This window comes from Branchiostoma lanceolatum, chromosome 19, assembly GCF_035083965.1.
Source record: "Branchiostoma lanceolatum isolate klBraLanc5 chromosome 19, klBraLanc5.hap2, whole genome shotgun sequence".
Taxonomy (NCBI): Eukaryota; Metazoa; Chordata; class Leptocardii; order Amphioxiformes; family Branchiostomatidae; genus Branchiostoma; species Branchiostoma lanceolatum.
In genome coordinates this window covers 10,671,877-10,689,564 of record NC_089740.1, presented here as the reverse complement: position 1 = coordinate 10,689,564, position 17,688 = coordinate 10,671,877, and the positions used below count along the sequence as shown (strand labels likewise).

At 39.6% G+C, this 17,688-nt stretch overlaps 1 protein-coding gene across 1 annotated transcript in view; it reads right to left on the bottom strand.

The window, feature by feature from the left end:
- Positions 1-15,604, bottom strand: part of LOC136425285 (uncharacterized) — a 34,706-nt gene extending 19,102 nt beyond the window's left edge. Inside the window, exon 1 of the mRNA XM_066414121.1 lies at positions 15,447-15,604. Within this exon, the coding sequence (XP_066270218.1) occupies positions 15,447-15,521 (75 nt within the window). The 5' untranslated portion in view covers positions 15,522-15,604. The remainder of the gene's footprint in view (positions 1-15,446) is intronic.
- Between the last annotated feature and the right edge of the window lie 2,084 nt (positions 15,605-17,688).

Genomic DNA, 17,688 nt, shown 5'->3' with positions numbered 1-17,688 from the left:
TACACCACAAAGCGGCAAGGCCTAGTAGAGTCCAGAGACGATTGGGACCGAATTGGAATGTAGTGGCATTGAGTAGCAGATTTCATTAAACCATAAGAAAGGTTGCAAAAAGGTTTCTGAATCGTCTGCAGATAAAACCCTTTGGCTATGTAGATTCAAGTACATATGAACCTTATTGGCTGGCTATAGCAAAGCAAAGCCATAGGAAAGCCACCCACAACATCAAACCACATTCGGAAATTCATACTTAAATCCAAAGCTTTTAAGCGTCCAGACCGGTAAAACATTATCCGATAGGCTTAGAATATCTAAAAAAGGAAACGGATGAACGTAATAAACAGGGAAATCTTATAACAAACGTACGTTTGCTTAGGCTTGATGTAACAAGATATGTAATTGTTGGTTGCCTTGCCCTAAAGGTCAAAATGCCGGTGATAAATGCCTTGAACAGCAAAACAAAGATTAATGAAAAGTAGTTAACTCGCAACAAACATGGAGTATAGCATAGTATAAAGTATCCACCCATAAATATATTGATACATATGGAAGAAACTCTGGCTAGACGTAGAGGACAAACCTAATAATAACGTCAAATGTACAGACATGCACCATTGTTATGGATCGTTGAAATCGTTTGTGGCAAAATACCGTCTGCTTGTGCGGAGAGCTGACAAGGAACCGTTAAAGATGAAGATCGGACAAGTCGATCATTCCAGGGGTATATGAAGGGCGCTGGAAACAAGCAATTTTCTTGCAGGAATACGCCATCAATCTCAATGTCAAAAGTTACTAAGAATACACCTGACAGTTTGAAGATGCATGGTGTGATGTTCATGTACGCAGGTTGGAAGATGGTTGGTGCGCATATGCGCGATACAAGCATCTGTACATTCGTTCGCCGGATGCTGCACTAAAGAATATGTATTGTGCCATGCTGTATTCCCCGAACTGAATGTTTCAAATTTTTGATGCTATGTGAATAACTGTGACTCAAGACAATGACTAAGAATATACCTTTGTATGGTTTTACTCAAGAAAAGTGCGTTAAAAAGGATGTACAAGGACGTGTTATGTAAAGATGCGATTTCGTGTGAGGATTTACAATGCATCGCGTGCATCTGGTATTTTCGTCTTGCGTAGGCTGTTGCCAGGATTTGTTAGCTTTATACTTGACAGGAGCACCTCGACGGTGACATTTGACATTAGCAAATAATAAGCACAATCTGATTGTTCAAATTTGTACTGAAAAGAGTTAATGATTTAACCTTTGCAGAGGTTTCACCGGTACCCTTTCAAGCACCACCTGCCTCTTACCAAGATTTGTTAGCTTTAAACTTGACAGAAACACCTGGTCGTTACTTCGATAGGAGCACGTAGTAAGCACATTGGTTGCAGTTGAACTGCACAGCGCTAATGATCATATTTCTGCAGAAGCATACACACTATGATCGTTTTATAGATGTTGCTTTCTCCGTATGTGTTCGTCCTTGGGTGGTATCAACTCATCAGACGGCAATCATTTTCCACTGGGCTTCCTTCAGAGAACAGGTAGTCTGTAGAATATGAATGAGGTTGGGAGCGTATTTGTCAAAACTTATACGTTAATCTGATTTCGCGGGAAGAGGATCAGAACTCCCCAGAAGCACGTGTCTAGAGGCTCTATCTCCAGGTGTCATTTGTCAACTGCTCGTGACTTTACAATAGATGGGTTTGGGGGAAGACTTATTGATGGGAAACCATTACCAGCATCTCCGGAGGACGCACGGCTAAATAAACTTGGCAATGACCTCCTTTTAGCTACATGTTTGCTCTAAATATGAAATCCCTGGAGGGCTTATGGGCCGTGGAAGCATCCTTACTCTAAAGTGCTTGACAGGATTGTTGTTAAATAAGCTCGTCAGTTCAGAGAATGGAACAGTTGCTATGCTTTTAAAGGGATGTGGGTACTGGCCAGGGGCTTTCTGAAACAAATGACAAATTGCTAGCTTTCAACTGCAATGCACGTAAACTCAGCAATAGACTCTGCGGGCTTTAAAGTTTTGAAATGAAAGTTTGATGTATGTTTGCAGGCCGTCTGCTGTCACTGCTGGGTACAACCTGAAGATACTCGCAAACGAAGTTAAGTCGAATTCAATAAACCAGTTCGAGGGTTTTACTGCGCATGAAGCAGGTCAAAGGTGCATGCCCCTAACTTGTGAACAGTTCTTGTCTCGACCATGCTTGACATGTTTTGTCTATGTCGCAGGGGCTTTCAACTTTGAAATATTACCTACAATGCACCACACTGCACATGTACAGTCAAAACCGTGAACCAGCTTATTGTATACCTATCTGTCGAAGATACATCTGCAATATGATGGGTGGTTTTGAAGTAGAAAAACTAAATCCCGTTGAATAAGCCCCTGATTTAAGAGTCAAATGTTAAGTGGTTGATGCATGTGTGAATGACTGTTCTAAAAAGTAATTTATTTATATGACGTCAAACATTACTCAACGAATTACTTCGTTCAAGCGTAATCATCCTGAAATATTATTTGTTATGTGGCAGGAGGCCTGAGCCGGAAAAATAAATGGAGAGCAGTCCGTGCGTGAACTTTCATACACCGTGGGCAGCCTTTCTTGACGCGCATACACCTATCTGGCACGAAATCCACTGCTTTCTTTTTGTAAGATTATTCAGAATGTGAAAACCCGAAGAAAGTACACATATATAAGACGTAATGGTAAAAGTATCAAACCAGTTGGGTTTCAAAACATTTGTGAGCAGTTCTTAGATTAGATTAAGCATTTACAAAAGCAATCACTTGTCAAACCATCCTTCAAAATCAGTTAGAATGCCAAAAACGAGAGGCAAATCCGTTCTTCATGAAGATCCACTGCTTTGCACTATATAAAGTGCTAAATTGTCTCTGAATCCTTCACCACCTTTGCCCTACAAGAAGTTTCAAATGTGAAAATTCAATTTCAGCCTGTTCGAGATGTGGCCAGCTCTAACTACATCTTCATGCTCGGGTACTTAGTTTTGATACTACGTAATGAAGTGATATCAGAACGTCTCATACGACTATGACTGCGCATGCCTAGATTTTGCTTGCCCTCCAGCCGGTAGAACACACCGGATGTGAGGATTGCAGCCTTGGCCCACCGATGAGCACACTTGACCGCCTAATTGCAAAAGTAAGCAAGCGCTCTTCAAGGAAAATGAAACGATGCCCTTGGAGATACTCCACCAAATCCGTGCTGTAGAAAACCATGCTGATGGCCCCTTTAAAGGCAATTGCACGGAGCCGACGCTTTAGAAGATCCTCCGCACATGTTTATGGAAATCTTTGACCCCATTATACTTCCATGCTCCGTCTACAATAAACCAACGGTGGATATCACCACGTGTTGTTTTAGATTTAATCTAGTTCTATAGCTTCAGAATTCATAAATTAGCATTGATTTATTTGTGTCCGATGGCGTAACGAATTCGAAGTTTCTAAGTATCATCAAACTTAAGCCCCGAAATGAACTTGACGCCATTATATCTGTGTCATTGTCCGTTCCTATACTGATGAATTACCAATTGTGTAGATATAATAGCACCGAGGGAAACCCTAAATCCCGGCTCAGTCATATCTTTACCAGAAGCATGAAATTCGCCGCTTTGATTTAATCATCTCTACGACGAGAATAAAGTAAAGACCTCTCTCCTAATCAATTACACGCCAGTATTCCTATTAATCGTAGCGCCAGTCTGTCACATCGCATCTACTCATTGCACATTTAGAGCAATTGTTTTACACGACAACGAAATAGATTAATCGCACGTGTAAATCGTAATGAACAATTCAACCACTTGAAATATAGCGCTGTCACCAGTTACCGCTCTTCTATCTTGACATAGACTGAAAAGATCTTGAAATCGAATCTGCAACAAAATATTTATATTTATGACTCAAATGAAGGATAAGGTGAAATCCTTATTTGCATGTACGTGCGCATGATAGGGTCCACAACTTCATGAAAAGTTTGCAAGGCAATGACTTTTAACTCATAGCACGAAGTCTTGTCTTTTTTTTAAATGAAAGTATGATTTACGTAATACTTTTCGTTTGTGTAAAGATAATGTTTTGTACAGTGGCTGCTTTGGTCTGCGTTACCACTGTACGTACGTATGCACATTAGCTGCATATATGTAGGAACATCAAAACGAGGGCACCTTCAGCAATGGGGATATTCTAGGGCACTCCCATCTAATGTGCTCTAAACAGGATATATCTATCATTGATGTACGTCATCAGCCATACTGTTCGTGGTAATCCAAGGCAATTCCAGCACGCCACGACAGCCCGTGACTTGATGGCCCGCAACCATTAGGCGCTAGTACTCCATACAATAACCGCGATTCGTCAGACTTTGCAGCAAAAACTTTATGACGTATAGTTGGGACTGAAAGCTTTTTGGGTAAATGGCCCTACACGGCAATGGGTGGTCGTGTCGTTCTAACACATTACCGTGGATTAGGCAGTTGATGTGCTATATAGAGTTGGGCTAAATCCGAGCCTACGTGAATGGTTCTGTTGGATGGTCTGGGTACAAATTTGTAGACCGAGTGTCCTTGCTGACAGCACGCCTCATAGCCGGATCACTGACCGATGACGAGGTTTTGCCCTTTATGATGAACGTCCATGAACCGACGGCAACCCCAGAAAGTGCCGAATAAGACACTGGTCTACTCTTGAGGATAAATACCTAAAGAGCTGGATTTTTAATCGTGCATTTCCAAACAGCGTAATAAGGTCTTGAAATCAATGTAAATACACATTTCACATACGTAAAAATGAAATTAACGCTCTTTCTAGTAGCTTGTAGCTATCATCCCAGAGCACTATAACTCAGAAGTCATAACTGTTTTATTCAAATTGGTTAGCAGTCAAGCCAAGTGGCTGAATTGCACACCAGTTAACAAATTCAAAATCTCAAATACACATTAAAATGACATAGACGGTAATAGTTCAAAGTTACTAGTGTTCGTAGGTAGGTCCGTAAAGATCACCATAAATATTCCCTACAACTTTAAGCTAAATTCAGCTGCCTTGATGTGACTTGTAAGTGCACCAGAGAGAGCATCTAACCTGTTAATGTCATTATGCAACTGGAGCTGACTAATGTTAGTGACAATGTTTAGAGGAAGCATCATGATGTGTTGTTGGCGTACAGTGGGGACTGAAAGCTTTTTAGGAAAATGGCCCTACACAGCATGCAATAGGTGGCCGTGTCATTATAACGCATTTTCTTGGATTACAGTAGATGTGCTACATAGCGTTGGGCTATATTGGAGCCTACGTGAATAGGGCCGTTGGATCGTCTGGATACTAATCTGCAGACCGAGTGTCCTTGCCAACAGCACGCCTCATAGTCTGGTCACTGACCGGTGACGAGGTTCACGACGAACGTCCATGAACCGACCTAAGGAGGTTTTTCATCGAACTAAAAGGATCTATGAATAAGACACAGATCTACTCTTACTAATGAATACATTGAAAACTGTATTTTCAATCGTGCATCTCCTAACAGCGTTATACGATCGTAAAATCGATGTACATTTCCCTTGAATAAACAAGATAAATGGTCTTCTAGTAGCTATCGGCTCAGAACACAAGAAGTACACTTGAACGTAAAAATTATAATGCTACCAGAGACGTTTTTATGTGGAAAAGTCTTATCATCTAATACTTGCTACTTTTTTATAGTTGTATATGTATATTTTCTATGCTTTTCCTGTATACGTATGTGTATTTTAGATGATTACATGAAGAGTAGCTTTTGATGGAAACTAAATGTGGATCTCAAACTCAAACTCGAACAAGAGAAACTTTCCAGACCTCTAATATGATTATGGAACTGGAACTGATCTATGTTCGTGAACATTGTAAAGGAAACTTGATGTGTTGCGACCATTTTACGTTTTGTCATGTCTTTATTCAAGTCTTCTTTACAACGCCGACCTATGATACTTACTACCCACCTATGCGCTCCGAAAGAGATGGCGGTAAACGTAATATGTGTTACCAGTAAGTAAACGTGTAGATAATGTATTGACATATCATATTCAGTTTCCTTTGGCATTTGATTCAGCGTGCGTACCTTTGATTGGAATACGCCTACCTGTCTTTATTAGATAATTCTATATAACGCACCATATATATCCGTATGAGGGGTCGTAGCTCATACCGTAATGCGTTATCTAATGTAATGTTTTGGATCAAACGGCACAAAACAATTGCAACGAAGATTAATAGAGATGTTCGTAGATATTTCTTTCTTTAAGATGTGGAACAAGACGATCTTGTGCCTACACGGTCAATTCTTCATTTGATTGATGTAATTGCATACGTCTTAGACGTGAAAGAAATTTTCAACGGCGCCTTCCTGTCTACGGTTTACTGAATGTGTTAACTAGACCAACACGACCCAAAGGCAATGCCCCCATTGGCTACACAAGACGACAACAGTGCAAAATGCTGAACACCGCATATTTCCCGAATGGACAAAGATGGGTGGTTTTAACTTCTACACCAACTTTGATAGTGCAGCATCACCGTTTTAATATCAGCAGGTGTAGAAATAGATTCCAAAATGATTTCAAATCGATCCTTTCTATTTTTTCTAATCATAGCTTTAGCTAAGATGTTCCCATATGGCGATTAATCGTAGAGATATAGGTATTCAATTCATGACAATTTGGTGAGATGAGTCCTCTGATGCCAGTTAGTTCAATTTTTCAATTACCAGTTAAGGTATCAATCAAGGCAACATTAATATGAGGCGGTCCCTAAGCGCAACAGTACAATTCATCATGACTTAATGTTTGTCAAGTCTAATAGAAAAATAAGAATGCAGATTCGGTCCTCAAAGAAAGGCATTCGGCTCTTTCATATAAACATGAATGATGTACATTATCGTTGGTGTCTATTGAGATTTATCACATTTGTATAAGAATTGACAAAACAGGTGACAATCGCCTTTCCAAGATGTGAAAGACGTACTGTAAGGTTTGATCAACTCACAATGGGATGGATCCCTACTCTTTTCGATAAGTGTGGTGGGTTCTTTAAAATACTCATGGTGTGGCACTCCTCAAACACAGGACCCCCAGCTTTACGTCCAATCCGAGAGGGCGTCCCTAACCAAAGCTAGGTACTCATTTTCACCTGATAAAGTGAGGAATGTGTAAAGTGCCTTCCTAATGGCACAACGCTGTGGCCTGCCGACCAAAAATGTTAAAATTCATAAGATACCAGTCTAGATTAACTTTTATGAACTAAAAGTAGATGCAGACGTTCTATGACGTGTGCGCCAATAAACTATAAGCTAGACAATGATCTATATTCAATTTGTCAGTGTAGCAAAGTTTGAATTTGATCACGATTCCTATTGTTCTGTAAACAAAGAGACTAGCGTTTAGACTCGCGGTATGTTCTTCTATATGGTTAATTTGGCTGGTCTGGATATGTCTGGCCCTTTACCCTACATACATAATGCATAATTATCCGTCCAATTTCTTAGTTATGAAAGACTAGGTGGAGTTTGGAGACAGTAGACTTTGAAAGTTGCACAATTTTGTTTCAGTTTTGCTTCATCCTAGCTAATCAAAGTATTCCCTTTGATGAAACCCGAGTGAGATGAGCTTGGAGCTTGGTCTCCATTACTCTGCGTGCATAGATAGGAGATTAAGGCACTCCACAGCAAGAAGGAACCGACTCTATAATGTACTCTGGTCTCACGACTGGATGGGGATGAAGATGGCGGCGGGCCTGAGCCAATAGGGACTACAAAATGTGATAATGGCTTAGTAGGATGGACGCAAGGCTGTTGGAATCAGACAGCGTCATACGTCAACGTCGTCGTTAAGACTGCAAAAGTGGGCGAGGTGGCAACAAGTGAGTTTCTGTGCCCAGTGTCCTCACCGGGTAACAAGTATATGTCCATTCCATGGTAGAGATCGCGATCTGACAGACTCGGCGGTTCTGCCGATAGAGATAGAGACCGGAGTCTCTGTCAACGGAGATCACAATCAGGATGTTAGGAATGTGTTCGCGTGGTCTCCCATTTATAAATCCTGAGTTTCAAGTCAATCCGTTTATTTTAAGTGACATGAATCGGAATTAAAAAGTTATGACTGTGTTTTAAGGGAACATCTTTAATTTACGATAAGGATCTCTTCCAGCGACATCGGTGATTGCAATATCTACCCTGACTCTATAAATGAATACACCATTACTTCCACAGAGGATTGGCGTACCAAATACCTCCTTCTGTTCTTACTTGTCTTACAATGATTAGAAAACGTCATGAAAAAAGAATTACAATTCATGGCAATATAGAACAACATGTGTAGGTGATTGAACATGTTAAGAAAGAAGTGCTTGCGGGTGTGAAAAGTTGAATATAGTACATCTTTATATGACGTTTGATTAGAACGCGCACGTCGCCAATTACGAAAAACATGAACTGCATTAAGGTCATCAAATAAAGCTATTCATAACGCAACAAAAAATCCTATCAAATTATCAACCCGCTGTGAGAAGCAAAAAATGTATTAATGTGATATCAAAGCAATTTACGAACCTCCTATGTAATAAGCATGACCTTATCAATGTAAGCCCACATGATAACAAGGTTTCTTCTGCGCTGGTTTCTTTTATTCATTATGGTTATTCGAAGTGGGAAGTTTCGTCATCATCTGCTTCCAAATTAAAAAGAAGTCAGACCCAACTCGTTCAGATATAGCCAACACTAGCTTGTGAATCAGACTTTTGTTATAATACTACATTCATGCCATCACTGTCCACGGGACATGTATGTTTCCCATTTCTATTACTAAAATGTATGTTTCTCAACTCTGCGTACTTACAGTTAGCCTTCGTACACGAACATGCGAGTAGACATGTTATTTTGAAGACGGAACATTCGCAATGAAAGGGGGAACACGATGGAAAATTGGTATGAAAATGTACTTTTAGCACGACATTCTGATTACCATACTTGGACTAATCTCAGAGAGTGCACTTATACAAACCTGGTATTTTCCATTACAGAGACGCTATTACTCTTAACTTGAACGCGACTTAGATTCGATCAATTCTGTCGCATCAAGACTTTGTGTAAACCTTGCAATTGGCGCTGACCTTATTTTCTAAGATAGAGTTTCTTCACATGTTGGCATCTAATGTGAGAATCTTTAATCACACTTGTTCGACAACGAAGTCTTAACGGGCTTGTGCTCAAGAGGCTTTCGCCATTTTTGGTCGGAAGTAGACTTTCAAAATTGATGACACAGTAAAGCTGAATACAATATGGTATTTAGGGATTGAAGAAAATAATGCGGGGAAAGTCTCTACAGAATCTCAAGATGCGCGACCATTGACTTTCGAAAATCTCAAAGGATGGTCTAGCTATGCTAAGCTTTCTTAAGTGTGCAGTAAAACGTACGAAAACCCTAGGGCATCGGTTTCGATCTCGCCAACATAGCCTCTAAATCCGTAATTTTGGTTGAAAAGTCTTAGGCTGAAGAGCTCAATGTCATTGTTTTAGAAGAAGAATTGATAGAAACTCTCGACCTAGAATAATAGTGTAACCCCAGCACGTACGTTTCTCTCAACCTGTAATATTCAACAATCCAGAAACTTCTTCTCTTAAACATTTCCTAGTCTAGCTCTTTATAGTACATGTAGTAATAACTGGTGGATTATGATCCATGTTATATGTAGATAAGAATCATGGCGTTTCGTGATACGAGGATTAAATGTAATTGCGACCGCTCAGTCATTCAATAGCTTTTCAAAATAACAAATATCTCATTGCTAAAACTGGGCGGTTTATTCATCTTCTGCATTTATGGCTCCCTAGTACCTAATATTGAAATGAACACATCCCCTGGCGGTAATACTAATCAACATTAAAAAATTGCATGATTTGTGTTATGCTTTTTATCTCAACGTTTCTTTACGCACATTATCTGTATATCTAGTTTCACACTCTGCGTAATTGAATTAGAATTTGAAAGCGAGAAGACTAATGGCACGGTTAAAAGGACTGGTGCGGGGGTGAAAAATGGAGGGATGCGCTAGGATGAAAATCGGGGCGGTATCTTTTACTTCAACAATACTGCGACCGAGAACATAGCCGCTTTACGAGAACATTAAACATGTCACGGCTAGCCAAAGTGTTTATAATAATTAGTCAACGAAAAGTCCTTTACTTACATTTTTGTGGAATGATAATATCTTGTATAGTAACAACAACAACAATAAATATGAAAAGATGTATCAAACATGTACTACACAGTATGTATCGGAAGTCGGATGCACATAATTCTTACCTTGAACATTCCGGCCATATTTATCTCCATGAAAAAAGGCTTTTTCATGAGATACTGTTTTGCTTGCGTTTGGTGTCTGTGTGTATGTATGTGTCACCGGACGCTTAAAGTCGCCATAACTGTAGAACCTGTACATGGATTGAAATGATTTTTGGTATGTGAGTGGGTGTCAGGTGGAGGAAGGTCAAGGTCGATTTTGGGCTTCCTGGCATGTGTGACTGGAACTGCAATGGCGTATTTGTTAAAATCTTAAATGTAGAAGAACTGAAGAGTGAGTGGACAGATCGTCATGTTCTTTGGTACACAGGTAGGTTAGACCAAGTGGTACACACTTAAGTGCAAACTATGCAAATGAGACCGAATTTGCATAAGTTAGGAGGTAAATCGTTTGCATGTGTGTCGTCGGATGCTTAAAGTCAGCATAACTGTAGAACGTGTAGATGGATTGTAATGATATTTGGTATGTCGGTATGCGCTGGGAGGAGAATGGTCAAGGTCGATTTTGGGCCCCCTGGTTTGTGTCCCTGGAACTGCAATGGCCTATTTGTAAAAATGTTCTAAAGGGGTTTAACTGAAGAGAGGAACAACAGATTTTCATGTTATTTGGTACGCTGGTAGGTTGGACGAAGATGTACACACTGAAGTGCAAATCATGCGAAGTTATTGTGTTTGTGTGTGTGTGCGCGTGTGTGTATGTTTGTGTCACCGTGTTTGTATGTATGTGTCACCGGACGCTTAAAATCAGCATAACTGAAGAACGTGTGGATGGATTGAAATGATATTTGGTATGTGGGTAGGTGCTGGGAGGAGAAAGGTCAAGGTCGATTTTGGGCCCCCTGGTATGTGTCACTGGAACTGCAATGGCGTGTTTGTAAATATTTTCAAAGGAGAATAACTGAAGAAAGGAGCGACAGATTTTCATGTTATTTGATACGCAAGTGGGTTGGGCAGAGATGTACAAACTGAAGTGGTAATTATGCAAATTTGGACTGAATTTGCATAAGTAATGAGGAATATCTACTTCTCCATTGTGGGTATGGGCTTTGAGGTCACATCTGTTGAATCCATTGGTCTCGTATCTAGGGCGAGTATTCCCTAATTCCCAACAGCTGGTGGTTCCGCTGCCCAAAACCAAGTAGATGTAAGGGTGGTAACTCTACTAATGGTGTTGCAGAAAGTTATATGTACCTTTTGTTTCATAGTACGGATGTTATATTTAAAATGTATGTACCTTTAGAACAGGTCAATACACCTGACAATAATTTATGCTAATGAGGACCTAATTCACATAATTTATGCATAATCATGTATTTCGCTAACCGTAAAAGCTGTGGCTGTCATATGTGAGATGTAGGTACCACTAGGAAAGGTGAATACACCAGGACATAAATTATGCTAATGAGGACCTCATTTGCATAATGTATGCAGAAACTTGTATTTCCCTTACCATAATAGCTGCAGATATCATATTTGAGATGTAGGTACCTTCAGGAAAGGTTAACACACTTGTCCATGAATTATGCTAATGAGGACCTCATTTGCATATTTTATGCGTAAATGTGTATATCTCCTACCGTAAAGGCTATGGATGTCATATTTGAGATGTTGGTACCATTAGGAAAGGTAAAAAAGCCTGGCCATAAATTATGCTAATGAGGGCATCATTTGCATAATTTAGGCATATCCCTTGCCGTAAAGGCTACGGATGTCATATTTCAGATGTAGGTAATTTTAGGAAAGGTGAACACACATGGCCATAAATTATGCTAATGAATATCATTTGCATAATTTATTCATAAATGTGTATTTTCCTTACCGTTAAAGCTACGGATGTCATATTTTAGATGTAGGTACTTTTAGGGAAGGTGAATACACCTGTCCATAAAATATGCTGATGCGGACCTCATTTGTATAATTTAGGTATATCCTTGTATTTCCCTTACTGTAAAGGCTACGGATTTCATATTTGACATGTAGGTAACTTTATGAAAGGTCAGAAAACCTGGCCATAAATTATGCTAATGAGGAGTTTTTGCATAATATATGCATAACCCTTACTTTAAAAGCTACTGATGATATATTTCAGATGTAGGTACCTTTACGAAAGGTGAACACACCTGACCATACATAATGCTAATGCAGACCTCTTTTGCATAATTTATGCAGAAGCTTCAGAATTCCCTTACACTACAGTAAATGCTAAGGACGTCATATTTGAGGTGTAGGTAACGGGAGGGGAATATCCTGCATTTTCCCGAAAATGTTGCCTTTCTAGGTTCTATTACGTGGATACCCTCTGGCACACAAAACAAAACAACCAGCGGCAACAACAAATAACTAGTGAAAATAAACACATCTCATATAAAAACAAATTTCATGGAGATTTTGGGTCTTCGGACTCTTGTTTATTAATCAGATTGAGGTCGGCCTTGGTTCCTAGTTTTTTTTGGACTAATTTGTATGTGGTTGATTTTAAAAGTGTGTCTTGTGTATATACTTTGCAATAATGATGATGAAGAACCCCCTAATGAAATACACAGCCTAGTCTTATTGCTAACCTTGCATTTCGATATAATGACAAAATAAAATGAATCGATGCTTTCATAGTTTAGGAATTTTAGGTATTTTGTATCCTATTAAGGATTTTCTATTACATGATAATGTCGCTTTCCAGAAACTATCCAAATTTGATTTCGGAAATGAATAAGAAGATTGGTAATATTTTGGATATTGGACAGCATTTCTTCATTGATAAAGCTTTACCTACCAGTTAAAACAAACAAACAGATCTAGAGCGGCTTTATTCTTCTCTATGACTACAGTTGTTATTAGCTTTTAGCTTGCCTGTTCCCCATACCAGACGCAGTGCCACATTCCGGCCGCTCTTTGGCATATAAAGTGGCAACTGTAGTCGTCGAAGGTGACCTCAGAACAACTATATATACATAACCACCAATTATACCTTCGTTTCACTACTGCAGAACAGTAATACATCCGAACATAAAGCCAACCTCCGGGTTTAAAAGATAGATCTAAATTCTTCAATGTCTATAGAAAGTAATCTGATAGTCTTTCGTAAAGATTCACCTCCCCAATTAGGGGACTAAAACTGCCCTGAAGCAATGGACGTCTAAGGCAAGATAACACCCCCTTTGGGATAAATGTCCGATAAAGGCACTTGCTATGTAGACAATGAAGCGCGATTTAACCCACTTCTTACCTTCCTACCTACCGGTCGGCCCACTTATGTCTTGATACATCATATCCACAATCAAACACGGTTTAACCCACTTGTGTCTCTCTTGATTAGACGAAAGGTCAATAGTTACGGTGGGGTGGCTTGATCACTGGTATTGAAGATTACGAATTATCCTTGCCTTGGGGATGAGGGATGTTAGCTGGACTGTATCTACCTGTATCTGTATAGCCAGTTTTAATGCCCTTCGTGGCGTAACGCGCCAGCTTCGCAGGCATACGGCGCGGCAGCAGCTGGTTCTTTGGACAGAACGACCCCCCCACCCTTAAAGTTACACATCTAGCTGCAGTAGTTGTTTAAAGCTATCTAGTGAGTATGGTCCTGCCGTACTTGGTGGAAACGAGTTTCACCCTACCATAGTTCAAGGGGGAAAGAGGGAATTTTGGAACACATCAATCCTGGATTGATAACTCTGTTACTGGAAGGTATGGCTATTTCTACAATCAAGAGGTACAGATTTGTGGCCAAATTCCTGTTCATCGATGACGATTTCCAATGGACCTGTTTTGCAGAACAACAGGTAACGTATCAGCACCAAGGACGGACCTTGTTTCGTGCCTATTTCAAATGCACAAATATCCCGTCTTTTGCAGCTCGATTCTCCGCTGACAACGGCTGTATCCTAGCTTGGGGACTGTATACTATACATGTGCTAGACGTGTGGATAATCTTCATCGATTGATTCACTGCATGAAATCCAATCGTTTAGAATACGTTAAAGCATGCGTAAAGGTTGTTTTCCAACTTATACGCATGTTTTACTTAAAGATCACATTTCGCGTGGTGATTTCTTCCTGGAGATATCGGATTTAAGAGAAGAGGACGCCAGAGGATATTTTCACCGCCTAGTGCACACGATCTGATCAAATGCGTCATAAAGTACCAAGTCCACCCTAGTGACCTATCCCTTTGTGTGTTGTTAAGTTGTTTTTATTCCCTCTGCATCTAACCCACAAAGAAGGCCAGACGTTGTTTAGAGAATGAGGGTCAGCGTCCGCAACAATTCGCAAACCAATCGATGGTGTGACGTTTCCTCACAAAAACCTCATGAGGGATTATAAACAGTATCTTCGCAAGGATTTCCGTATTGGAGACGGGCGCTGACTACACAACGTGGTTACGTGGGTGGAAACATATTCTCTTCGCAATGATTAGCTAGGTTTTAAGAGGGCTACTCAGAAATGTACACTGTGTTTGCGTAGCATGGTCTGGGTAATACCTGATGGTCGTATAATAGAGTAGAGATCGGCATTGAAACGCGCTTTAACGGGCTCTATACCGCAAGGGAACGCGAAAATGTACTGGATGGAAAGGAGAGATGCGTTGTGATGCACTGGGACCTTTTAGAAAGGAATCCGCACACGTTAGGCCAGCTACTAGTTTTATGATATGCATGACACTCTATATTTTTGTTTTACTGGAAAACCCCGCACCATTTCTTTATATTATTATCAGCTGAATTATTCTCAATCAACATCATTATATCATACTATAGAAATTATATCTTGATTCATATTTTATTACCCGTTGACTATTATCTTCAATGATTCATTAATAGACAAACTTTGATTTGCAACATTTGTTTAATTATTCTTACCCTTTAAGAATCTAAACCTTTATGAAGAATGTCATGATCATTGCATACAGTATGAAGTTTCAGCTGCTTTCTGTAAACAGTTATTGCCACCGCGCACTACAAATTATACACATTTGGCACAGGCAAAATTTCACAAAACTGTTCACGAATTAGTCTGACCAGTCACATTTCTGAAAGAAGAGTGGAGAAAGATAGAAATTAAAAGATTAAGAAAAATTACCTACCATGAAAAATACCGCCGCCACCAGACAACCAGACCTGATGCGACAGCAACAGCAACATGTTTTGAAGATCGCCATCTCGAGACGAGCGGCCGGCCGTCAAGGCAGCGACGTCCGTATGAGCTACAGTTGGCAGTTTTGGTTGTCTGTGTGTGGGCGCTACCTCGTCATATCTGCCGGCGTGCTATCGCCTAGCTTGAAGATGCCGCGAAATGTAATGTCGCAAAGTGCATTTGCGGCAAAATTCAATTGTCGTAAAATTGAGTTAACGTGTAGTCCTGTGTGTAGCTGCGTCTTTTCATCTTCAAAGTCACATTTACCGCACGAATGAGCCTTCTAAAACCGTCTGATCTTCGTTTATCACTTCAACAGATGGTAAATTATATCACGAACACTTCAAAAAGGTTCCAAGCGTCCGGCCATACGTTTTTGATTCGCTTAATGGTTGTAGTTTAGTTTCAATCTACCCGTTCCAAATCAAATTAGAGAATATCTTGAAATTCTTACATCATACACCATTTTGAATCATTTAATGCTAGCTTTAAGTTCCAATAAGGCTAAACCAAGAGGAACAGAATATTTGATAGCTCCTGACACCCTCTCATATTTATTTTGCTCCGTGTGGGTAACTAGCGGCGTGTTTCAAGTCAAGAGTTCCAATCAAATTACCGAACACAAATGTAATGCTACCAAAACAATTATGAGTGAACACGTTGCTACAACAAACAGTGTGATCGAGTGTCCCGTACAGTGTGTTGTAGCAACATGTTCAATTCAGTTCAGATTCACGACAGCCAGCCAGGAACATGTTCACGGGCGATAATAGTTTTCTTAGCATGGCATTTGCGTTCGTTAACTTGATTTGGAACTATTGACTTAAAACACGTCGCTAGTTACTTACACGGAACGAAATTAATATGAGAGGGTGTCAGGACCAATCAAATCTTATAATTAGATCTGGTCTTTTTTATTTAGAAATAAACCTCTTTTATCTTCTTGGAACCTAAAGCTAAAGTTAAATGATTTATGATGGTGTTTGAAAAAAAAGATTTAAAGGCATCCCTTCAAAATGGAGCATGGCTTTCTTCAAATTGCTTTCATTAAGTTTCTAAAAAAGGTCACAAGAAAAATGCTTAAGGGAAAGACATTGAAAGAATAATGTAGGAATAGATAAAAAGACACGTCATGAAAGCAAAACTATTTCTTATTCCTTTTTTTCTAATTTCAAAGTTTGTATTTAGAGCCACGCATGCAAATAAAACAACATCCCTTCGAATATGACATTAAAGACATTGTAACTAGTATTCAAAAGGTTACACAGGCTGCAACCTTTTTTTAACCTTTATCTTTTTTCAAAATAGAGATGTTTCATTTCTAGGATTGATTTTTATATCAGGGGGTAGATTATTGCTATATTGAACTGTCATCATTAGTTTATCTCCATGAAAAATGGAGATATAGTTTTGGGTGTGTCTGTGTGTCTGTCTGTTTGTTTGTGTTTCCGCACCACTCCAGTCAGCATAACTCAAGAACGTCTTGATGGATTACAATGATATTTGGTATGTGGGCAGGTGCTGTGAAGCCGAAATTCAAGGTCGATTTTGGGCCCCCTGGTATGTGACCTTGGTACTGCAGCAGAAATTCCATTTTTGTATCTCTTGACCTGGACATGCTATGGTCTTGATTTTTTGGTGGCAGATAGCTTGTGGTGCAATCAAGACTTGGTGTGGGTTTGGGCCCCCTAGCAGCTTGCTCTGGAACTGCAGGGGCGTTATCTTGAAAATCTTCTAAGGAGAATAACTCAGCCAAGGAACGATGGGTTTCCATGATATTTAGTATACAGGTAGCATAGACAGAGATGTACACAATGAAGTGCAAATTATGCTAATTGGGACTTAATTTGCATAGCTAATGAGGAAAATCTATATTTGCAGTGTTTTCCATTATCAGACTCAAATACATGTAACATATGTAGTTTATGGAAAGTGGAGCATCAACAGATACCAATTATGCAAATAAATTCATAATTTGCATAATTAATGAAAAACACCGTAATTCATCTAATTGGAAAATTATAGGACTGTCAATATTGCAACATGTGTAAGTTAGATAGAGGTGTTTATGACCAAGCATATATTATGCAAATGTGTAAGTCATTTGCATGAATAGGATTGTTCATGGAGATATGAGGTCGTGGAACTCTTGTTTCAGTTGAGTTTTGAACCGTTTTGAAATGACTTGTTAT